Source organism: Cygnus olor, chromosome 18, assembly GCF_009769625.2.
Source record: "Cygnus olor isolate bCygOlo1 chromosome 18, bCygOlo1.pri.v2, whole genome shotgun sequence".
NCBI lineage: Eukaryota > Metazoa > Chordata > Aves > Anseriformes > Anatidae > Cygnus > Cygnus olor.
This window is the reverse complement of record NC_049186.1, coordinates 4,197,599-4,221,342: the sequence shown is the minus strand read 5'-3', so window position 1 is coordinate 4,221,342 and position 23,744 is coordinate 4,197,599. Positions and strand designations below refer to the sequence as shown.

Here is a 23,744-nt window from a genome sequence, read left to right as displayed (position 1 = left end):
CCCAGTGCCATCTGTTTCCTCTCCATCACCACTTGAACTTTTTTAGCTCTTCAGAAGTCTTTTCTTAGCCACCATGAAAGGATTGCATGAGTATACATCATCCAGACTGTACTTTAGTATTTTTTTCAGTGATTAATGATTCAGTGATTTTTCAAAAGAAAAAAAGATGTAGATTGTGTAAATAAAGTTGAAAATGATTATCATATAATTCTTTGAGTTATTGCTAGGTGCATTTTGCAAAAAGCCTTCATTTCACTCTATTAAAAAAATCTACACGAACCAGTCCATTCAATAACTAGCACTCATTTGCAAGAGACATAAAACAGTCTTTAATACATGTACAAAAGTAGCAAGCAACTGTATAAAACCCTGGGGCTTGGACCGCAATCAGTTTCCACAATCAGATTGCATTGGTTTATTCATGTAAAACTATGCGATGATTGCAGGTTCTGCAGTCAACAGACACTCCTCTGCTACAAGGGAAATCCAGAACTGCCAGCCATTTGGTTGAGCAGATTTCCCCCTCAAGTCTGGTACACAGGATTTCACAACTGTCATTTGAAGGTAAATGACCTCTCCTGAGCAGCAGACTTGGCACAGCAAGGTCAATAATTTAATATCTACACTTGATTGCATTTTTGTGGGACCGTTCTGATCTTTGAATAGTTAAACCCACACATATGTAGCACCTCACTTCTAATGCACTCTTGTCACAAAGTTTCTGAATTCTCTTCAGAAGAGATTTTGTTGCTTTAACTTGTGAGTAGTTTTAGCTACTAGAGCTTTTGGGTAGACCCCATACAGATTCTTTTCAAAACTGTACTCTGTTCATACGTGGATCCATTGCAAATTATTAAACAAGCCTGTTATGGTCTTCCTGAGCACTTATGAAAGCTCAGAATGAGACCTCTCAAACTATCTCACCTTCCCTGAAAGGTTTATCTATCATCACAGAAACAATCCCATATATTACATCTAGCAAAATGTACACTCCAAAAATACTGCTTTCCATACTACACTGCAAACACATGTGCAGGGTACATGCATTTTCTGAACATGGAAAAGTAAAAGGTATTTCACAAGCGATCAAAATAAGTAAAAACAGCTTTGGAAATAAGGCAGATTTTTCCTGCGACTAAAGAAGGTAGACGATAGCATTTTCATTTCAGCTACTACATCAAGTTGCCAAGGCAGCTCTCAGAGGCACCTGGAAGGGAACAGTTGATCCATACATGGTCCCAGCCAACAGAAGCCTAAGAGTCGTTGGTGTAAACGTTAGGTTTGATGAAGGTGTTGCGTCTAGAACCGTAAGACATATCTTCATACACTGTATTTGTGTTTCTTTTCTGGAAATATTTCTTCATCTGCAAAAGAAAGCAAACAACCATTCAGAACAGAGCTTGAAAAGACCCCGACCAAGTTGCCAATTTACATCTTAGGAGTCCAGCTGCCTGAAACAGATATGAACTGCTAAGGTTTCTCTCATAACACAATGAGGTCTTAGAGATTTAGGTGGAAATTTATGACCTAGTCATTTCAATCTGTATTGTCAGTCTGATGCAATTCCATTAAAAGTTCCTTCAAGATTTGGATGTAACTGCAGCCCCTACATAAATAATGCTTATCCTTAAACTATAGTTTGTTACCAATAACATATGAGACCAGTTCCCACAGGGTCACTTGTCTTTGCCAGGATGATATTATACCACTGGTTTTAGCAGTACTGAAACTAAAAGCGGAGGTACAGGATAAGGGTCTGGCCTGTGAATCCTACTATGTTACTTTTGAGTAATCTTTTTGGAGTGTAAGGATCTATCAAAGTGAAAAAAAAAAAAAAAAAGTGTGCTTTCTACAGAAAATTGATCTAAGAAATCCCTGTAAATGAAAAGTTTCTTGGTCACCTTTTTCTCTAGGACAGGTAAAAATGTTCTCCCAGAGGTACTTTCACACACAGGGATATTTAATGACCTTGTGTTGTCCCAGATTTCCCCAAAACACTCTTATATCTAGTATAAGATGTGTGTGTGTATATATATATATATACACATGTATATGTATATGTGTGTGTGTCTCCATTCTTGACTGACAACAAATAAGTAAAAAAGAAGCAAAACAGAATAGTGACTTGCCCTGTTCAGGGAAACAGATACAATGCATGGCTGCTTTGTTGACTGCAGGGATTGCTTGCGCTTCCCTACTGAAAGGCAAACAATATCTCATGATTTACTAAGAGCTACAGAAACATAAGAAGACAGTCTTTACTTCTGAAAGTTTACATCTAGTGGACATTAAACAAGAGCAAAGAGGAGACAATACGAAGCCATGATTCCTTAGGTTTATCAAGCGTTTGCTTGACTCAACCACAACAAATAATACCTTTGACTGTGACTGAAAAGGTACCTATTTAGTTAACCTGGATTCATTTTTCCTTTGGGACTGTAACAGCATACTTACATGGACACAGTACAGGGCGTAGCACATCAGCACAGAAAACAGCAGCACTGCCATGATGATAAGACCATAGTAGGCCCAGGAACTATTATGGAATGCTGTCTCCTCCCCTCCTGCATGTGGAATTATATTATTAATATTAATATGAAGAGAGGTAGAATTATATTTTTATTATGGAAAAATAATTTAGGTATGTGTGGGACTCTGGTCATCAGGAAATCAAACGTGAACAGCATGTCCCACAGCCACATTAGTCATCCCATTAGTATTCTAGCTGGTATCCCCTCTGCTCTCCTGGAGGCAGGTGACAACTGTCAGTGGCAAATGAAGGGTCAGGGAGGAGCACTCCCCAAAGGTGACAGCTTCTGTACCACAGCTCAGAAGCAGAGCCACACACTCATAATGGAAAAAAGAATAATAATGTTTACTGCAGTGTTATAGCAACATTGAGGGCTCCACCAGGAGTACATAGGAATTATACAACAGCTAGGGTTGGGAGGGTGCAAGCAGTACAGACAATTTAAAAAGTATTCTACAATGAGTAGAACAGTGCTGGCAGAAAGGGTTAGAGTTCTCTAAAACCTCCATTTAAATAACATTATATCTAGTAGTCACCCCACTGCTTTGATGTGCAGCTGTCATTTTCCCCAACTCATCTTACTAAGTTGTTGCACATATTATGGTCAGCAGTACAGCATGAGACCACAGTCTTTTTTTGCAGACCAATCTGTAAAAAGATCTTTTGCAGCTCCTAGCACCTATGTAAACCTTAGTTTAATTGCTCAAAGATCCCATCAAAACCGTCAATGCACAGGGTTAAATTGCACCAGTAATGTCAAAATCAAGTAACATACTGTTGGTTTTGGATTCATCTTAAAAAATGGCTATGACTAACTCTCAGAAAAATAAAGTCCAAGTAAAATATGCTCACAGTGTGCTCAGTGTATAATAAGGATGTGTGAGATCATCTCTGTTATCTTTGGTACTTTAAGTAAATGCCCAAGGACTTGTTCTGTATTTCTTAGTATGACCTATTTTTAGGCTCAAAGACATGCTACAGTGAATAATTTCTAAAAGACATTTATTGTCACGTTAAGGTCAAAGAACTGATGCTAATAGTACTGATTAGTTTTGTAAAGCAGATTATGCACACACTGAGTTGATTATTGTCTGATTTTACTTATATATATATGTGTGTGTGTGTGTGTGTGTTTTCTTTGTTAAGATGTGGGATTGTAGCTAGTTTTCTATTTTTAAATTCCCCTCTGGTTGTACAGGGCACAGAGGAGTCTGAGCATCTCCCCAAACTTTCCTGGGTCCTGAAGGATTTTTAGTCACGAATTAGAGCTCTACCTGGCCTGACTAAAGTTCTGCGAGCTTTTAGTCCACCTCTTCTTTAGAACATGCCTATAGTTATTTATGATTAAACAAACAAAATTGCAATACCTTTAACCAGCACCATGGTGCCTCTTTGACTCACTGAGAAGAGAGAGGAATTTTTCAGCACCGTAGCACATACATAAACGTCACTGTCACTTTGCTGTAGGTTGTGTAGAGTTATCACTAGTTTCTTCTCTTGCTTTGAATACTCCAAGCGATTAGCAAAAGCAGGAAAGATTTCTAGAGCTTTCTGACTTGAAACACGTAGCACTCCTTCAGGTTGCATGTGAATCTTGAGCAAGCAAATCTCTTCATCTTCATATGAACTATTCAATGCACAGGTAATGTTGATAGACTGGCCTTGTTGAATATCGACAATGAGTGGCAACTGTTCAACAATTCCAGCTAAAAACAATAGAAATTGATGACTGCCACATAATTAACACACTGCTTTTTAACGAGGGAGCAAATACAGAGGTCTATGACAGAAAGAACCTAGCACAGAAATTTAGATAAAATGATTTTTTAAAGCCTGCCTTTATACATGCTTTCAGAACAGAGATATATCTCAGTGCACCCTGGAATATTTTGCTGCCCCAGGTTCTGAAAGTAGGACTGAGTGAATGGCTTACCTAATTAAAAAGGGTCTCTACCTACCTAAAAACACATGGACTGAACTCATCTAAGGAAATGAAGCTTCATCAGCTTGCTCATGAGGCATGGTTTGTTGCCTGCCTTCTAAAGTGAGATTAAGCTATAAAGGATCTGGGTACCATTGGCCTGGATGAAATCATACAAAGTGCGTGCCATCAACAGTTGAAAATGGTCTTCAAGGTAATTATTTATGGTCTGCTGTCCAATGTGGAACACATTTCACTGAGTTCCTCTAAGGACATGCCCTGTACCTTTTGACATTATCATTAACAATATGGATGAGGGAATAAGAGAATTAGACGATTTATCACTTTTGAGCAAAAGGTAATTCTGGAAAGGTTGCAGGTATTTCAAAGAAGAGGGTCAGAGTCAGAAAAAGATAAGAGAATTTAAAAACATAATTTGGATTAACAGCATATAATCAACAAGGTAGAATTCATTTGAAAAAACACAGTGAAGAAGTTTGAAAAGAGAAGCCTAAGAAAGAACATGGTAAGTCTTTGCAGATATAAGTGAATACTACTGACCCAGCAATAAATTAGTTTTTAAATGCCTCGGGAACTGGAAAGGAAGAAAACCCTGTAATTTTTGGCAAAGACCGTTCAGGTGAAATGGTCTTACCAGTAGGGTAGGTAGGCCTGGGAATAAGCTGCTGAAGACTATAGCAGACTCAACCCTCTTCTAATTAAAAAAAGAAAAAAAAAAGGGGGGGGGGGGTGTAGGGCAAAGACAGAAAAATTCTTCCCCTAACCAGAAATGACTGCCAAGAGGAAAACGTGGCCATTCTTCAACTGTTTTCTAAAAAGATAAAAACCATGCATCCCTGTATCCACTGATGTCCAACTCACAAACCCTACCTAGCATCAGCTTCTTAGTTACTTTTGGTTTATCATTCCAGATGGAATAGCAAAACCAAAATAGATTTGCAAAAGCTGCTACCAAAATCAGGGTTCATTGTTGGTTCATTTTCATAAAGATTTAGCAGATGGTTTTGAAAAGAGCTATGGGCCCTCACTGTTTCCACCCTGCTGCCATAACACTTCTGACTCATGTGAAAGTCTTTGGAAAGTAGCTAGGATTAAATTAGTCATGAAGTGATGTTTCAGAAGTTTTCTTCATCTTTTCACAGAGCAGGCTTACACTTTCCTTCAAATCAGTACGTTACCTGAGCAGACATGGGTAAAGTTCTGTTAGACTATCCCTCCCACTATGCTTTTTTCCAATCTTTGATTTAAAACATACCTCCATGTTTATTAATTCCTAACTTAACAGGTGGAGCCACAGCAGCTTTCACCACTACAATGGTTGTCTTCCCATCCAGCCTGACGTGATGGCCATTTCTTTTAATAAACCTGAAGCATAGGTAGAAATTTGAATCAGATTCCCGTGCATTGAGCAGAGTTACTGTGAGTTTTGCTCCTTCCTTTGAATACTTGATGCGATTCGCAAAAGCTGAAGGGACAGTTGGTTTATTATCCTTGGGAACATATAAAACATTTTCTGGTGATACTCTAGTCCTCAAGTACATCCCCAGTTCATTTTCTGAATTGTACATTGAGCAAGTTATGCTGACGGAGTCTCCTTCCCAAACACTGACCACGTCTGTTGACTGTTCAAGAAATGCATTTTCTTCACCTTAAAATAAGAAATGCAATAGAAATTATAATATCAGATTTCTTGATCTATAAATATCAAAGTAAGTTGCAAATATAATTACTTCTGTCTGTAGAACAGCTCTGAAAACCTGCACCTTAGTCTTACTATTCTGTATATGTAGTCTCTTGACTGTCCTAAACCCTAGAGTGCCTTTCATCCCCATTAACCTGCATGATTCAACACACCCCCAAAGCTCAAAAGTTTTTGGTGAAAAAAAGTGGCTTCTGTCACTCACATAAAAAATTTAGTCTGCACTGTAGGTTCCCAGTATGATCCTCTTAGCTCTTAAAATATCAGCTTCATTGAACTGAGCCCAATAATTGGAGCTGACTGAGGATCTAAATCTGGAGTTCAAAGGGATGACAAAATGACAGAACAGAAGAAAATTGTATATTTCAAAGAAAAGAAAAAAAGCTTTAGCAATATGAGGGAACTCGACAATGTAGCCTCTTAGGAAGAGAACTGCAGAAGTTATAATGTTACAGCCTATTTTAAGAAACAAAGGTATAAGAACACATAAGGAGACCCTTTGAGTTCTCTAAAGGCCTGAACATCTGAAAAAAAAAAAAAAAAGAACAGAAAGTACTTATGGAATGAATAGCAAAGGACAGATCAAGTAACAAATATAAAAGAAATTACATCACAAGCAAGCAAAGAGAATTGAAATATAGAGTATTGGATATCTTGGAAGAAAACAGTATAGGAAGGGTTGAATATTCAGGTGTTCACAATCAGAGTAAGGTACCCTACATACTTAAAACAACTTATTTTAATAAGGGAACAATCACAGAAGTCAAACACAGAAAGACTGCATCATGGGAATTCACATAATGTAGGTCAATCCAACCTGTCCAGCCATGAGGACATTCTACATCCTACACTATTAAGAAAATTAAAGCAACCCAGGAGTCATCAGCAATTACCTTTCAGCAACAGAGAAATGGTGCAATGGAGAAGGCTGGAGAAGTGGAAAGCACTCCACCTTAACAAACAGGGAAGGAAAGTCCAGGGAATTGATCCCCATCAACCAAAAATCAGAACTACTAAGCTGACCCCCACTTATGCGTTCTAAGAACCCAGGCAGTTAATGGCAAGCAGCCACAACCACTCAATCATTTCCTCCAAAAGATAAGAGTTTTAAAAAGTCCAAGGGTTAAATTATATTTGCAGAAATCAGTATCAACTCCTCAACAAACGACAAAAACACTTTAAAATGTTAGCACCAGCTTCAATGCATCTTCTATTCAAACATGTTGATTTGTGGATTTTATTTATTTTTTTTTTCCTCAAGTCACCATCCTTCCCGGTTATTAACAAACAAACCAGACATCATGGGGAGAAAAGGGCTATCTGGCTGTTTGGGGCATCTTTTTCCTCAGTCTCTTCTCCTTAGAGAGCCTCACGGTTTTCCCCAAGCATGCCTCCAGCTTGTGCTCTCAATAGCTACAACAACATACAATTGATATTTCTAGTAAGGTTTTATTACACCTTCACCGATTACATGCCTATTAAATACTAACACTCATTTCTATCCAGTAACGGGCTCCCCGTGTCAGCCTTGAGAATACATACACAATTCACGTTGAATTACTAGGAAAATAACTTCCACTATTGTTACAGAGAGTAATTTCTGTGTAGAAAAGAAAGCTTCAGAGCATAATACTCTTTCACTTTTTTCTAAAAATGCATTGTGAACTGTTAGAGAACGTTTTTTTTCAGAGTACCACCTGCTTTTGTTAATGGTGAATTTCCCAGGAACATCTCTGAGAGGATAAGTTAAGGAGGAGAAAAAAGTATATATATTGAAACTTGTGAAATGTAAGAGCAGTGATGTCGTATGTACGTACCGCTCTGGCCAGGGACGAACAGGAGAAGCAGAAGAAAGAGAGATGCAACTGGGAGAGGTGATGTCTGTGGCATTTTCCGAGGTCTTTTTAGCTGATCTTCTCAATAACCCAACTGATGAGCTGAAGATGCGAAGAAAGGATTGTGTGCCAAAACCTGGCTGATATCTTCCAGCTACATCAGCTGCTTTCTAACCAAAGTTCTCTCCCTCTCCCCAGCAACTTGCTTCTTTTGTCCTCACATCACAGAGACTGTGACAGAGAGGGGAGCAAGAGATTTAGAGAGGTGTATTTTGTTGTTGACTTCACACTGGCAACACCCACACTTTACTACCATGGAACAACCCCCGGATGTGGGGGCTGTTACTGGAAATATAGGCACTAGCTGCAGTCAATACAGATTGTCAGTGCCCCCCAGGCTCAGCAGCCTGCCCGGTTGCAGGCTGCAATTGAAAGAGTTGGCTTTATAAGGAGCAAGTGGGAGAAAGATACTCCATTACTTCAGCTAAACCTTAAATTATTATACAATGCCTGCTCACAAACTTGCAGGTTTGACCTGTATTTTGCCAATGACAAGCCTGTGTTCTCCAAGCAATGGTGTGGTGTGTGTTTTCCGAACAGCAGCACAGCATGTACCTCTCCCGTGGCTTCACGCTTAAAGACGTTCCGTTGCTGCAAGCCACCAGCAAAAGGGAAGCTCAGTTATAGCTCACATCCTACTCTCTCCCTGATACAACAGACAGCTCTTCTTGCAGGAATGGTTCTCTCTGTGAATGTTCAGGGAAAGGGAGTGTTCCCAGAGAATTTCTTGAATGCTTGACAGCTGAGAAAAGTCATCAATCCTTGTAAAGAAACCCAAGTTCAGGTGGGTTGTGAAATGAGCTTTCAATTAGCCCTATGAAGGCTCACTACTAGATAAAAAAGCAGATGGGAGGAGGGATTTCCTACTCCTGGACTTTGATTTTGCAATACTCGAGAAGTAGATCATCACAATAATGCTGGGTTATGAGTATGGGGCTCATGTGATGGTGATGCTTTGTAAAGGACATGAACAAGCCAACGAACAAAATGATCGATGCAGGGTTACCAGTGAATAGCCAGTTTTAAAGCTGACATGGCATTGTGGTGACTACAAGAACACAAAACTAAGCTCATTAAAATAAAACTGCAACTATCAAATTATGCCATTTATTGAGTCAGGCTACCTGATATTTTCAGTTGATTTTTATTTCAGAACTATTTGCGTGGATATATTTATTTGTAAAAAGGCACATAAAGCAACATCATCCATTTGCTGAGAGCCAAGAGCATAGATCATTAAAGCCCTTTTCCCAAGACATTGGATGACTGGCATTACAGGCAAAACGCAGCTCAGGAGGCGCAAATCAGAACAGCTGGGAGTGACACCTCTGACTATCACCGTCTGCAAAATCAGCAGTAGGAAGGCAGAAAAGATGAGAAGGAAAGTGTGTGCCTGGGTGAACCCCAAAATCAGTTTGTGAATTGCATCTTGTGACAGATTTAGCTGAGCAACTGTCACTGGGCAGAACCGGGCAGGTAACCTTTATTCTCAAGACTTGACTAGCTCTCTGGCCCCAACTGGTGTTAAAGATTAGAAATTAAACTTGCACACTATTAAACTTGAATCCCTCGAATTACTACAATTTAAGTTGTCAAATAGCGTGTTGTCTCTTTTTCAAAAAACTCAAAATCTGAGGGTACACAAAAAAAGAACAGTGTCAGTCATCAATTTGACCACCCTACATGCACACATGAATATGTATACACACATTTGTTTTTCCCCATTAAAAGACCACATCAGAGAACTGCGATAGCCTTTAATTTTAAGACAGTATTTTTCTAGGTCTAGGAAAATCAGGTACGCATCACTGGAATCTCCTGAAGCCCAGCACACAGCTCAATGCATCAATGGGAATGCTTGGCACTTCCTGAGAGGCTCTCACAGCAATGACTTACAGCAGAGAAACAGAACCAAAAGTAACACCCATGACAACTGCACTGGAAAAACGCACGTTGAACTAATCATACTGTTGCAAAACAACACAGAAATTTCCTACTTGTATTTGAAGGACCTTCCAAAGTTTTGAGGTTAAGAAAAAAATAAAAGGTCCATAACTTTTTTGTATACTTTTGTTTACTTTTTTTTGTATTTTTTATGTACACAGAGTCACACAACATCCTACATCCTTTGAGATTTCCTGCTGAAAGTGCCAGCTTACAGGTTTATGGTTGGTTAAACCACGCAAAAAATGATTCAACAAGCATCCATCCCGCTTCGGGGATGTGCTTTTGCAATTTGGATGCTGCTGCTTTTTGCTCAAAAGCCTGATACTGGTTTGGGTATAATGCAAATTTTGAGGATTTACTCAAATCAAACATGAGTTGTAAATCATTTGAAGATGACATGCTGCCTGTGAACTACCCTTTGGGGATCCCTGAAGTGCAGGCCCTCCTGTCTCTGCTGCACAGGACAGAGCCCGCAGAGTAGCCTTCAACCTGCAGGTGGCTGCAAAACCAGGCTTTTGGCTCAGAAGGCCAAACCGCTCTAATGAAACAAACCAGTCACCTGTACAGGCTGGATGAGGCTCTGGAAAGCCTGAGCTAGCGGGTGGTCTTTAAGGTCCCTTCCAACCCAAGCTGTCCCATGGTTCTACAAAACTCTTCCTTGGGGAAATCTAGAACCCACCTGGGAGTTAACGGATGAAAAACTATGGCCACGCTACCGTGTTACGACATGGAAGATATGCAGAGAACATCTCCATCAGGGTTCAAGACGGCCTGCCTGAGCACAGATGCAGTTCTCCAAAGGATTTTAGGAGAACTGATAGTTTCAACCATAAAAACCATTGGGAAGATTCAGTTGGTTTAAGCCTGTGCTGCCAAAGAAGCCATGCATCTTGTGATGCTGGGGCTCCTCAACCAAGTACCAGGAGAGGACAGTAGCCCCAGGAAGCTTCTCATATTGCTTGCAAAAGCCTGGAGTTGGATAACTAGGGCAATTGCAGTCCTTGGTGAATGCATGGGAGTGGTGAAAGTACATTTGTGAAAACTACTGTGAGGTCTTGTATAAAATAAACGTGTTTCTTCAGGTGATGGCTAGACTTTGCTTGAGAAGGATGCTGCTGACATGAAGGCCTGGTTTGTCTCATTTGTAGATGATGCTTCAAATGGCTGTGACCTTCTGCTTTCATAAGCCTGATTGGGTTTTATAGAACCTGCAGAATTGAAGGAAAAACATCTGTGAGGCAAAGGCACAGGTCGATTTCATTGAGAAATAAAATCAGATTGCCTGTTAGGCTTGGAGATGTGAAGTCCTCAGAGAAGCTGCCCTGCCCCACCTGCTACCGGACCGCCTGTTGCTCTGAAAGAGGAAAGTTTGCAGGTTTGCAGCTTCTTCACCCAGAGAGTTCACAGCCTCTCTGCTGAAACCATGCCCTGTTGCTGCGGACATCAGCCTGTGCCTCAGGGGGGTCTGGGACAGCTCTGAAATATCACCGAGTGTTACACCACAGGGCAGGACGTCAGGAGAGCCACCAGCAGAAAGTTTTTTGCCTATCACACCAATATGTCTACTAATATGTCTTAACAGCATAATCACCGTGAGACTACATTCGCTTTGTCTTTACTGAGTTGTGTAAGCACTTGCATAGCTCTTGTTTTTCCCAGATAGCCTTGTGTTTTATCTAACTGTAGATGTTCAACAGTCTCTGCTTGGTACCATTGGCTTCCTTTATAGTTAACAGAGAGCAACAGGCATCTTCACAGGCAAGTTCACATCACATCTTAAACCTCATTTTAAGTGGGATGAATCACCTTCTCAAGACAGCTGTTTCTCTCCATTCACTAGAAAGGGAGCAAAAGAAAAAAAGCTTAGGCTATAACTAACATCTAACCAAGTTAACCTTAAACAAATTAAATTGGAAATGTAATTTCTAGACTCTTAGAAGGAAACAACCAACTACCAGGGAAGAGCCAACAGGAGCATTTGGTTGGATGAGGTAGTTCAGTAGCTGAGAGGAGACATCTCAGCTTCTGACAATACAGCTTCAGGTCCCATAAACCTTGGAGCCAGGGATGTAGGAGAGGGAGCTGCAGGCTAAAAGGGTGTCTGTAGGAGTGTGTAAATGATCAACACACAAGTATTAAAACCACTGCAGAGTCACATAGGGGCATAGGGCTAGAGATATGGGATTAAAATCTATTAACACAGCCTTGATGTAGTAAGGAAATGGGCATCCACTGAGCGTAGTCCCAGTAAACACACCTAGCCTTTTGTTGAACGCACTCCTGCCTTTGTAGCTAAATGATTTTACCATTTATCATAATTAAATAAAAAAAAAGTCATTGCTTACCTTTAAGAATCTGATAGAGCACTACGACAGGTCCTAGGAAAACAACAGCAAGAAAGCACCAGCATTAGCAAAGATTTACTTAGAAGATTTAAAACTAATAGACCTGCAGTTGTTTTTCCCTACTTACATTAATCCAGAATGCTTGAGCAACTGCTGTCTATCTAAAACAGATCCACAGGCCTTGTGTTTCTCCACAACTCTGCACCAAGTGTGATGTATAAATAACCTCTGAGAGGGGAACCTCTCAGCAGGGATAATGCTTTGTTTGCCACATGACAGCACAGCTGCAGCCCAAGTCCTATACTCTGTTCTAGCACAATTTCTGAAAAGCTGCTTTAACACTACTGCACTTTAAGAACACTGCACTACGCTCTCTATTCAGTCCATACAGCCCATCCCAGTCCTTTCTGTGCATATTAGTTTGCAAAAAATAACAAAAAAACACCACCAACAACAAAAACATTTAAAATATAATCTTTCCTAAGTTAAGAATATATTCTCTTCTAAGTTAAAATTGCCTCTCAAGTGCGATCGCTTGGCTGCATTAGTGTGGTGGTGAGGAAGTTTATTTTGTGCTTATTTGTCGTACTAAAGCCTGCTGGCTGTGGACTATGTCACAGCACCAAATGCAGAGGTGGAGTCCAGGCCATGTGCTAGCCCAGCCTCCCCCCTTCACAATGAATATCACTTAGCAACTTTCTAAACAATTTTATGGAAACGAGATACAGAAAGAAAACGCTGTACACTTCCATTTCCACTCCCAAGCCTGTTTCTAAAGGCACTTTACCCATAGGAAACATAACGTTTTGTCAGACTGTACCTTGACCATTTCGGGTTCTTTGAACACAATACAGCACCAGTGCTGCTGCTGCACAAACCCCAAGAATCAGGAAAGCGGCAGTGATGCCAATTCTTTTTCTGCTGCCTGGATCTGTTGGACTATCTGCAGAGAAGGAATAAATACAGGATCCAAATGATCAAACAGGTATGCCAAGAAATGAGCCTGCCTCATAAGCAGTTATTTTAATACTTTAATAAGTGCGTGCATGACAAGTGTCCTCTTAGCCCGGAGGTAAAGTCCCATTTACTATTCACTAGTAAGTGGAATTCTGGAATCTTGTTGCACGCCCACCACATACCATCTTCCCTCAGCATCCCTGTATCTATTGCTGGACAGCTACAGATACAGCCACTTATGCCTATATCCAGGACTGGTATATATGGATAAATATGCCTAGGATGAGGCACCTGCATAGGTTGGGGGAAAGCCCCTGAGTTTGGATGCTACAGCACATGTGGGTCCAAGATATGAATGTACAGAACATTCCTCCCAAAACACCTGTAAAACTACTCACAGCAAGCTGTCTGAGCAAACCTGTCTCAGAGCTAAAGGCAGACAAACACATGAAGAGACTAACCTAGAGTTATATCATCAGGGGACCTGTATATTGAGCTTTTTTTCTTGCTTTCAATGTAGCAGTTCAGGTTACTGACGTATGCTTTGGTTTCATTCGTAATTACTGCACAGCAGATTTTTTCCTCCTCTGTGATGTGATGCGCCCCATTTTCTAGGGAAGGTAAAAGATAAAAGCAGCATTAAATATAAATATGGATCATTTATAAAATTTTTAACCAAGGGTTATAGGTCAACAACTTAGATTCTTTGTGTGCCATACAATGTTGAGGTTGCTACAATCATCCTTAGTTCAATAGGTGTCAGATTTTCTTCTCACTAAAGCTGATGAACCCTTCTATGAACCAATAGTCAAAGTCTTCAAATATGAAGATAGCAAAAAGTTTTCATAAGTAATTAAGAACATGAAATTTTAGCCGGGGGGGAAGACACCGTTGTTCAGGGACAGGCTTGGCATCATTCAGCAGGTCATGAGCCATTGCATTATACATCACTTGCTTTTTACGCTTTGCACTCTTGGAGCCACGTCCTACATGTACTGACAGGCATTTTCATTTCTCATCCTGACAGTTTTGTGAGAAAACTGGCAGGATTATTTACTGAATTGTACAGAAGAACAACACAGAATGGCTTGTTAGGCTAGACCTGAATTTTAGTGTACACTGACTAAAGTATATCGGATTCATACATTGCAAACCAACACAGAATTTGATCATTAGAACTGCTGTTGGAAAAAAAAAAAAAGGTATCTTCATAAATCAGGTTAACATGTTTCACAATAAAAAAAAACCACACTCATTTTGACAAGTTAGTTTTCTCATTAATCTCACTGTCTGCCCAAATATATTACAGTTTGGTTTCATGACCAGAAAAGTGTTATCTATATACTCATAGCTAGACTCCCAGCTGAGTTTACCTCCAAGCTCCACGTTGCCACAGGATTCTCCTATTCCACAGTCTTTATCCAAGACGATGACATAAACTTCGTTAAGATACTTAATTTCTTGCTGAAAGCACATAATGATGTGAGTTTCATTGTTCACCAACTGAATAATGTCATTAGATAATGTCCCATTTTGTGTTTCTCCGATTTTTTCAAAGCTCTCGTAACTGGATAATTGGCAAATTTTGCTGTCACAATCTTTACAGCGATAAACTGTCACATTTGGTTTGGTAGAGCCATTTGTCCCCTCAGCAGGGTAATTTCTGGATGCAGCAATACCTACATGAGAAAATATAGAAAGCTATTAATCACCGGTTTCCTCCTCAGACTTCTGGGGAGATGAGTTCTGGTGGACAAACCCAGTTGTGGCTTAGGAGACATTGTCTGCCAATGGGAAGTTTTTCTAAGGTACTGGGTCCAGTCCCCAGAATAGTTTTTGGAGTTGAAATGTGATACAACTCCCTCACTGCTGCCACAGGGTTTTGAACTAGCGTAGTAGGTTTACGTGGCAAGGTTTTGGTAGCAGCGAGCCATAGGGGTGGCTTCTGTGAGTAGAATCCAGAAGCTGCCCCATATTAGATAAGGGCCCTGCCTCTGGCCAGAGCCGATCCAATAAGCGATGTTGTTTGCGCTTCTGTGATGGCATATTTAAGAAAGGAAGAAAAAAACCCAAACTACTGGAACAGCAGCTGAGAGAGAATAGTGAGAAACAGTGCTGCAGCCCCCAGGGTCAGTGCGGAAGGAGGGCAGGAGGTGCTCCAGGCACCCAGCACAATTTCCCCTGCGGCCTGTGGAGAGGCCCCTGGTGGAGCAGGCTGTCCCCCTGCAGCCCATGGGTCCCACATGGAGCAGATCTCCACGCTGCAGCCCATGGAGGAGCCCCCGGTGGAGCAGGTGGCTGTGGCCTGGAGGAGGCTGCGGCCCATGGAGAGCCCCCGCAGGAGCAGGCCCCGGGCCGGAGCTGCAGCCTGTGGAGAGGAGCCCACACAGGAGCAGGGAGTCTGGGGGGAGCTGCCGCCCGTGGGGGACCCGTGCTCCCGTGCCGGAGCAGTTTGCTCCTGGGGGATGGACCCCGTGGTATGGAGCCAAGTGGGAACAGTTTTTGAAGAGCTGCTGCCTGTGGGCAGCCCCTGCAGGATCAGTTCTGGAAGGACGGCATCCCGTGGGAGGGACCCCACATGGAGCAGGGGCACAGAGTGACTGAAGGCGCAGCAGAGATGAAGTGCTATAGACCGACCACAAACCCCATTCCCCCATTCCCCTGTGCCGCTCAGGGGGAGAAGATGGAAGAGGGTACATGGGGGGAAGGTGGTTTTAGTTTCTTTCCTTTTTTTCTCACTTCTCTATCTTGTTAGTAAAAAGCAATAAATATTACTATCTCCCCACTCTGAGTCTGTTTTGCCTGTCATGATAATTGTTGAGCCATCTCCCCATCCTTATCTCAACCCTTGAGCCCTTTGCATTGTATTATTTATCCCCCTTTCCCTTTGAGGAGGGGGAGTGAAAGAGCAGCTGTGGTGGAGCTCGGCTGCCCACCCGAGTAAAACCACCACAACTAGGAAGCTGGCAGCTTGGGAAGTGAGTTGAGAGACATCTCCCCGCTTGAGCTAAGAGACCCCCTGCCCAAGCAGGTTCAGACAAGTCATCCCTCCTTGTCTTCTCTCCTCCCAAAGCTCCTTGGCACAATTCCATCAGATGCATCTCCAGCACCTACGAGATCTCAGGACCATGCTGCCAGCCGAGCTGCCAGCCTGCAGCTGGATGCAGCGCCACTGACTCAGTCCGGAGTCCCCACAGGCAACAGCTTCCCAGACAAACCAGCAGACACCAGCAGCCTGGCTGAGGTGCTGAAGCATGCCAGGGCTGGGCACCAAGCACTGACAAAGTAGTTCTGCTCTTTCAGACCCTTCTGGTAAAGGGCCAGTCCTTTAAGAAAGGATTCACCCCACCTGGCTTCTGGCAGAGCCAAAGGGTAAGTCATTCCTCCCAAGGCAGGCAGTTGTGACAGAGAAGTGAATCACCTTCCCCTTCTTAATTTCTTTTCTCACCTTAGTAGTTCTGTGCTCTTAGCTTCAACTGGACACAACTGAGCTTTCTATTAACAGTTGAAAAGTTTCTAGCTACTGAAGCACAGTGAAAAGCAAGGAGCTCCAACAGGAGACTCACCTGGCTGCAGAGCGGGGCCACTGAGAAGCAGCAAGCACAGCCACAGGAAGCAGGCAGAGCCCGTTTGTCTGCCTGGGAGCATGGCTCTGGTGATGTTGGATGCTCCACGACCCTGGCACTGGTGCTGTTGGATGCTCCACGATCCTGGGGCAGGCTCACCGGGCTCCTCCTGCACTCATCTCCCTGTTCAGACATTAAATAGCATCCATTACCTCCTTTCTGTTATCTTTCCCTAGTCAAAGAGAAAAACGGCCTTCAGGCCGAGTCTGTGAAGCTTCAAGGTAAGAAAGCTGGAATTCAGGCAAAGAAACACTCGTGCTGCTCAGCTGCTATTGCACCCTGAGCTGCCTCGTGTGAATGCTGAACTTGCACCCCTTCCAGCCCTGGGCCCATGGCAGCAGCAGAAGCCACAAGGTCTTTCTGCAGAGACGGGGAAATCCCGGACGGAGGCTCCTCAAGGCAGTGGCCCCATGCACATCAGCAATACATACAACAAATGGCTGCCACTTCCAAAACGACACTAAAAATAGACATGAAAGATGTTCTGTGCTGAATGAATGTTTAGTTTAACTCGATATGAAATATTAAGTATTAAATGGAATTCTACTTTGGAAAAGCTGATGGGAAATATCTGTTCAAATTAAAAATAAAACCAAACAACCCTTAGTATTTCTTTCCCATGAATATCTTGGATTTAGTCAGAAAAGCATCCTAGATCATTTCAACGAACTATAACAAAAGATTATCTAGTCCAATCCCCCTGCCGGAGCAGGAACACCTAGATCACGTCACACAGGAATGAGTCCAGGTGGGTTTTGAATTTCTCCAGAGAAGGAGACTCCACAACCCCCCTGGGCAGCCTGTTCCAGTGCTCTGTCACCCTCGCCGTGAAAAAGTTTCATATTTAAGCGGAACCTCCTATTTTCCAGCTTGCACCCATTGCCCCTTGTCCTATCTTTGGGTGTCACCGAGAAGAGCCTGGCTCTGTCCTCCTCACACTCACCCTTTACATATTTATAAACATTAATAAAGTCACCCCTCAGTCTCCTCCAAGCTAAAGAGACCCAGCTCCCTCAGCCTTTCCTTGTCAGGGAGATGCTCCACTCCCTTATCATCCTCGTGGCTCTGCACTGCACTCTCTCAAGCAGTTCCCTATCCTTCTGGAACTGAGGGGCCCAGAACTGGAGACAATATTCTAGATGTGGTCTCACTAACGTAGAGGGGGAGGAGAACCTCTCTTGACTTACTAACCACACCCCGTCTGGTACACCCCAGGATGCCATTGGCCTTCTTGGCCACAAGGGCACAGTGCTGGCTCATGGTCATCCGGCTGTCCACCAGGACCACCAGGTCCTTTTCCCCTATGCTGCTCTCCAACAGCTCAGTCCCCAACTTATACTGGTATCTGGAGTTTTTCTTGCCCAGATGCAGGGCTCTACATTTGTCCTCGTTATATTTCAATAAATTTCTTCCTGCCCAACTCTCCAGCCTGTCTAGGTCCCGCTGGATGGCAGCACAACCTTCTGGTTTATCAGCCACTCCTCCCAGTTTAGTGTCATCAGCAAACTTGCTGACAGTGCACTCCATTCCCTCATCCAAGTCGGTGATGAACATATTGAATAGTACTGGTGCCAGTACCAACCCTTGGTGGACTCCACTAGATACAGGACTCCAACTCGACTCCGTCCCACTGACCACAACCCTCTGTCTTCTTCCCTTCAGCCAGTTTACAGTCCACCTCACTACCCTATCATTCAGACCACACGTCCTCAGTTCAGCTGTGAAGATGCTGTGGGAGACGGTGTCAAAGGCTTTACTGAAATCAAGATAGACCATGTCCACTGCTTTACCATCATCTATCCACCTAGTTTTGTCTTCAAAAAAACTATCAGGTTGGTTAAGCATGACTTCCCCTCAATGAAGCCATGTTGACTGCCTCTAATGGCCCCTTGTATCCCTGATATGACTAGAGACAATGCCAAGGATAAGTTGTTCCATCACCTTTCCAGGGATGGAGGTGAGGCTGACAGTTTATAGTTACCCCGGTCCTCTTTGTTGCTCTTTTTGAACACTGGAGCAACATGTGCTTTCCTCCAGTCCTCAGGCACCTCTCCCGATGCCCATGACTTACCAAAGATGATGGAGAGTGGCTTAGCAATGACTTCCACCAGCTCCCTCTGCACCCATTAGGATCCATGGATTTATAGATGTCCAGATTGTTTAATTGGTCCTTAACCCAGTCCTCAGCAACCATGGCAAACTCCTCCTTTATCCTGACTTCCTCTAGGGCCTCAGGGGTATAGGGCCTCAGGAGAGCCTCCGGAACTATAGACTGAGATAAAGAAGGCATTCAGTAACTCCACCTTCTCTTTATCTTCTGTCATCAGGGCACCCACCTCATTCATCAGTGGGCCTACATTGCCTCTAGTGTTAGTTTTATCCGCAACAAATTTGAAGAAACCCTTTCTGTTGTCCTTGACCCCTCTTGCAAGGTTTAATTCTAAGGAGTAGATATCAGTAGTTCTGATATGTCGCTGCCCAAGAAGTACCTTGAGTGAGTTTCCAAATTACTCATGAATTCCTCAGCAGAAGTTAATGATCGCGATCCCCAGTCCCCAGGAGCAGACAGTACAGGAGAAACTCCGTCCCCAAAACAAGCCCCTTCCAGCTGGCACGGGAGGGACGCAGCCGATCTTGGAGACCGGCTGCAAAATTTCCCATGGAATAAAATCCGGGTCCCACCTGCAGCACCCCAAGCTCTCGATACCCCCCGCAGGGCCCGAGCCCAGGAGATGCTGGGCATGGCCCGGAGGTGCCGGTGCTGCCACCCGTCCGCTGCCACTTCGCACCACAAGAGGGACCAATTCCTCCACTCTGTGGGCACTGCTGCTGTTCTCACCAACACGATCTTGCAAGAATTTCTCCGGGGACCACCAATTATTTGCACCATTAAGAGCATCAAATGAGCACAGGGTCTTCTCTCCTCCTCTGTCCATACATCTAAAACTAGTTCCGATCTTTTTTCCCCAAAGAAACCCACATCATTCAGTGCCATTCCACACAATGTTCACTAAAGCCTGTTTCCTGCTCTGTAAAGCATCAGTTGGTTGTCCCTGACCCCTCCTGCCCTAAGTACCGAGGGTCTGTCACCATCTCTGGCAACATTCCTGCCTCCTCCTCCTCCTCTTTTCTTTATTTCTGAAACCCATAGCCCTATCTGCAAACCCCTGCCTTCTCCCACTGCCCTGCCTTAATAATCCTCTCTTTTGGCAGGTTTCTGAGAGTTATCTTGGCCACCTCCTACCACTTATTTTAAACTTTCACTAACAATAAAACACATCTAAAAGGGAACGTTTGGTTTGGACAGAAAACTTTTTTTTTTTTTTTGACAGTAAACAAGTTTTTACCCCAGCTTGCCTTCCTTTTGGGGGCAATATGAATTTCCACATTCAGAGCTGCTCAAGTTGCCTGCACAGCTGGAACAAGGCAATGCCAGACCCTAAATGCAGACCAGCCACCAGCAGCAGATGACTGAAGCATCAGCTGTGTGGAGAGCCCCAGCAAGGTGTTCTGGCTTTGTTTTTGAAAGGAGCTACTGGAGAACAAATCCCCACCCGAAACTCTCCTGCTTTTCCTTCTCCCATAAATTCATAGCAAACAGGATGCAATAGACAATTCCAGTGTTCATCAAGCCAAGAAAGAGAGTCAATAAAGCAACAGCATCACTTCCCCTGAAGGCAAGGTCCTCTTTCAAAGATAACGCCGAGACACAATGTCCTGGTGAGCCACCTGCGTTTTCCTGCCCCAGCACAAGCCAAACCAGCTCACCGCTTCCTTGGCGTGCGCCCTCACGCTCCCCGTCCTCCCCCTCCAGCCGGGCTCAGGCGGGGCTGCCCCTTCTGCAGGGACTCCAGGGTGATGAGCGCAGGGCTGTGGGGGGTCCCCATAGCCCCCTGAAGGGCTGGAGGGAGCAGGGCTGCTGCCCCGGGCTTCTGGAGCACTTCCCCCTCCGATTGATCCTGACACACAGTCACCAGCCCGCGGGAGCCCCCATTCTCCCCCAGCTGCAAACACGGCATTTCCCTGCCCCTCCTCGCTCCTCTACCCAGCCACACATCTCAGGGCTTTGCAGCTTTCTGAGCATTTTACTATGGTCAGGCAGAACGGTGTTGGTGGAATAACACAATATATTTTCAGAAAAAGTTTATGTGTTACCCTAAGTAGCCTGTGTAAAGAACTGAAGTTTCAAACAGTTTGAAGAATGCGGTCAGAAGGAAGGAAGAAAGCGACAACAAAACAGACGAAAAAAATCAAAGAACTTGACAAGTGGCTATGGATTTTTTTACACTCTAAGTTCTTTTCAGGAAAAGGAGTGGACTTTACATAACTCCAGTATTGCTTACAGTACCTGTTTCACTTTGTTGATCTGCTGACTGACACTCTCAACAAGCCTTTGCAATAAAGAAAACACAGAAAAAAGAATAAGAGGAAGAGGCAAAACAGCTATTTCCAGAGCAAGTACCTACAAGTGCAGTTTGTTACCAGCAGTTCCAGCAAGCAATCAGCAGGACACAGTCCTTGAGCTGAGAAAGCTTCTTCAGAAACCAAAATTAAAAATTCTTCCATTACAGCCAGTGGAAAACACTGCTGAGAATTTTGCACTGTTTGCAGCACATTAAGGCAAGTAGAATGAACTGTTTACCTGGTTTCATTTCTTATACTTTAAAACTAAGGGAGAGAGCTGCAAAGATTTTTACTGCACCCTCCTGGCAAATTATACTTTACTTGCAAGTTTAGTAGAATGACAAGTTTGGTAAGGGGATGTTAGAAATACTTGCAAAGAAATTATGAGAAAACAACCAACGGTTAACGGGATGTCAGAAAAATTATTTGGGGGTCATATGAGATGAAAATACTGTAATAGATTTATTCTGTAATTTTTGCAGTCACTCCCACCTACATTAAATTGCACTAATTAATGAGCTGTTATGTTTTTGCACTCACATCAACAATGGGACAGCAGTGCAGAGCTGCTCAAAAGCTGACAGGCAGGGTTGCAAAGCATGGTGCTATTTGTTTGGTGCGGTCACATACAGAGTAACGCACATTTTTCCCTATAGAGAAAACACTGAATGTGTCCCTTCTACCACAGTCACGCTTTTAGTGGCCCTTTCTAAATGTCTCCTTAAAAAGAGGAACCGCTAAGTATTTGAAAGAAAAAAGACCGGCTATAGACTATAGACAGGACCTCCTAAAGAAAAGCACAGTACAAGTACCTCAAAAGTGATTTGTGACTGAGGAAGCCTTCAGGTGCCTCTTCCTCTGCAGCGAGCCCCGCAGCTGGAAGCTGTGGTTCCTGAGCAGCTTCTCCTTCACCCAGGACATCGAGCTCTGATTCCAGGAGCGTGGATCCCTGAGACAAAGGCAGACCGGTGGCTTTTCCCTCCTTTTAAGGGCAATTCCATTTTCACTTTCACTTCTTGCTATAGGCAGGACAGCTGGCGCAATGTCAGAGAGGTACGTCCACGCTGCTACATAGGATGCTGCAGCTGGAAAGCGTGGAAAGCACTGCAGCCTCCCCTGCCAAAACCCACTCACAGGATGTGCCCCCCGCACAGGAGCTGGGCATGAAGGCTGCTCCTCTGCATACTGCAGCAGGGTTGTGAGCTGAGTGGGTCTGAGACCTGTGCCTGGCTTTGCTACCACATAACAGGCAGAAAGTCTGCACAGACCTCAGGACAGCAAAGTAATCTCTCCAATTGCTGGAATCATCACAACTCAGGTAAAACAGGCTCACTGGCCTTGGCAAAGCACTTTGACATTAATGCCACAGGTATTCATTTGTAGCTGAGCACTTTTTCATAGAATAATAGAATCATAGAATATCCCGAGTTGGAAGGGACCCATAAGGATCATCAAGTCCAACTCCTGGCACCGCACAGGTCTACCCAAAAGTTTAGACCATGTGACTAGGTGCACAGTCCAAACGCTTCTTAAATTCAGACAGGCTTGGCCCAGTGACTCCTTCCCTGGGGAGCCTGTTCCAGTGTGCAACCAACCTCTCGGTGAAGAACCTCTTCCTGATGTCCAGCCTAAACTTCCCCTGCCTCAGCTTAACACTGTTCCCACGAGTCCTATCACTGGTGATAACGGAGAATAGGTCACCTGCCCCTCCACTCCCCCTCATGAGGAAGCTGTCTACTACAATGAGGTCTCCCCTCAGCCTCCTCTTCTCCAGGCTGAACAGGCCAAGTGACCTCAGCCGCTCCTCATATGTCCTCCCCTCTAGGCCCTTCGCCATCTTCATTGCCCTCCTCTGGACACTCTCCAGCAGTTTAATGTCCTTCTTGTACTGTGGTGCCCAGAACTGCACACTGTACTCGAGGTGAGGCCGCACCAGTGCAGAGTAGAGCGGGACAATCACTTCCCTCGACCGACTAGCAATGCCGTGTTTGATGCATCCCAGGATACAGTTGGCCCTCCTGGCTGCCAGGGCACACTACTGGCTCATATTCAACTTGCTGTCAACCACAGCCCCCAGATCCCTCTCTGTGGGGCTGCTCTCCAGCATCTCATCGCCCAGTCTGTACGTATAGCCAGGGTTGCCCCGTCACAGGTGCAGGACCTGGCACTTGCTCTTGTTAAACTTCATGCCAACGGCTCTCTAGAAATGATAAGTGGTAATGAGCTAGCAGGGAGTTGTTCCAGTAAGTCAATATTGTTATAGTAAGCTAGGTCCAGCTCAGCTGCATTACCTCTTTGGTAGGTCTTTCTTATTTTGTTTCATTTCTAAGCTTGGGATACACAAAAGAGCTTGTACTTCTGTACTTTCTCAGAACCACTTCATGTCAAAACCATTTCAG

The 23,744-nt window shown here is 43.7% G+C and overlaps 2 protein-coding genes across 4 annotated transcripts; both read right to left on the bottom strand.

Annotated features, from left to right (window-relative positions):
• Nucleotides 1-306: 306 nt before the first annotated feature.
• LOC121056803 lies at nucleotides 307-8,839 on the bottom strand. The gene is made up of 5 exons (XM_040530132.1): nucleotides 7,989-8,839; nucleotides 5,728-6,120; nucleotides 3,898-4,236; nucleotides 2,455-2,564; nucleotides 307-1,364 (listed from the first exon to the last, which is right to left on the bottom strand). Exons 1-5 carry the CDS (start codon nucleotides 8,059-8,061, stop codon nucleotides 1,254-1,256), a joined length of 1,026 nt encoding a protein of 341 aa, XP_040386066.1. The 5' UTR covers nucleotides 8,062-8,839; the 3' UTR covers nucleotides 307-1,253.
• A 355-nt stretch (nucleotides 8,840-9,194) lies between these two features.
• Nucleotides 9,195-22,353, bottom strand: LOC121056804. Of its 3 annotated transcripts, none has more exons than XM_040530135.1 (8): nucleotides 22,158-22,353; nucleotides 16,882-17,064; nucleotides 14,689-14,994; nucleotides 13,777-13,926; nucleotides 13,179-13,301; nucleotides 12,359-12,391; nucleotides 11,820-11,849; nucleotides 9,195-11,221 (listed from the first exon to the last, which is right to left on the bottom strand). In XM_040530135.1, exons 2-7 carry the CDS (start codon nucleotides 16,961-16,963, stop codon nucleotides 11,824-11,826), a joined length of 720 nt encoding a protein of 239 aa, XP_040386069.1. In that variant the 5' UTR covers nucleotides 16,964-17,064; nucleotides 22,158-22,353; the 3' UTR covers nucleotides 9,195-11,221; nucleotides 11,820-11,823. The 3 variants fall into 3 exon arrangements, with proteins under 3 accessions (XP_040386069.1, XP_040386067.1, XP_040386068.1); XM_040530133.1 differs by lacking the exon at nucleotides 11,820-11,849 and having other exon boundaries at nucleotides 16,882-16,973; nucleotides 17,006-17,064; nucleotides 22,158-22,350; XM_040530134.1 differs by lacking the exon at nucleotides 11,820-11,849 and having other exon boundaries at nucleotides 16,882-16,991; nucleotides 17,024-17,064; nucleotides 22,158-22,350.
• Between the last annotated feature and the right edge of the window lie 1,391 nt (nucleotides 22,354-23,744).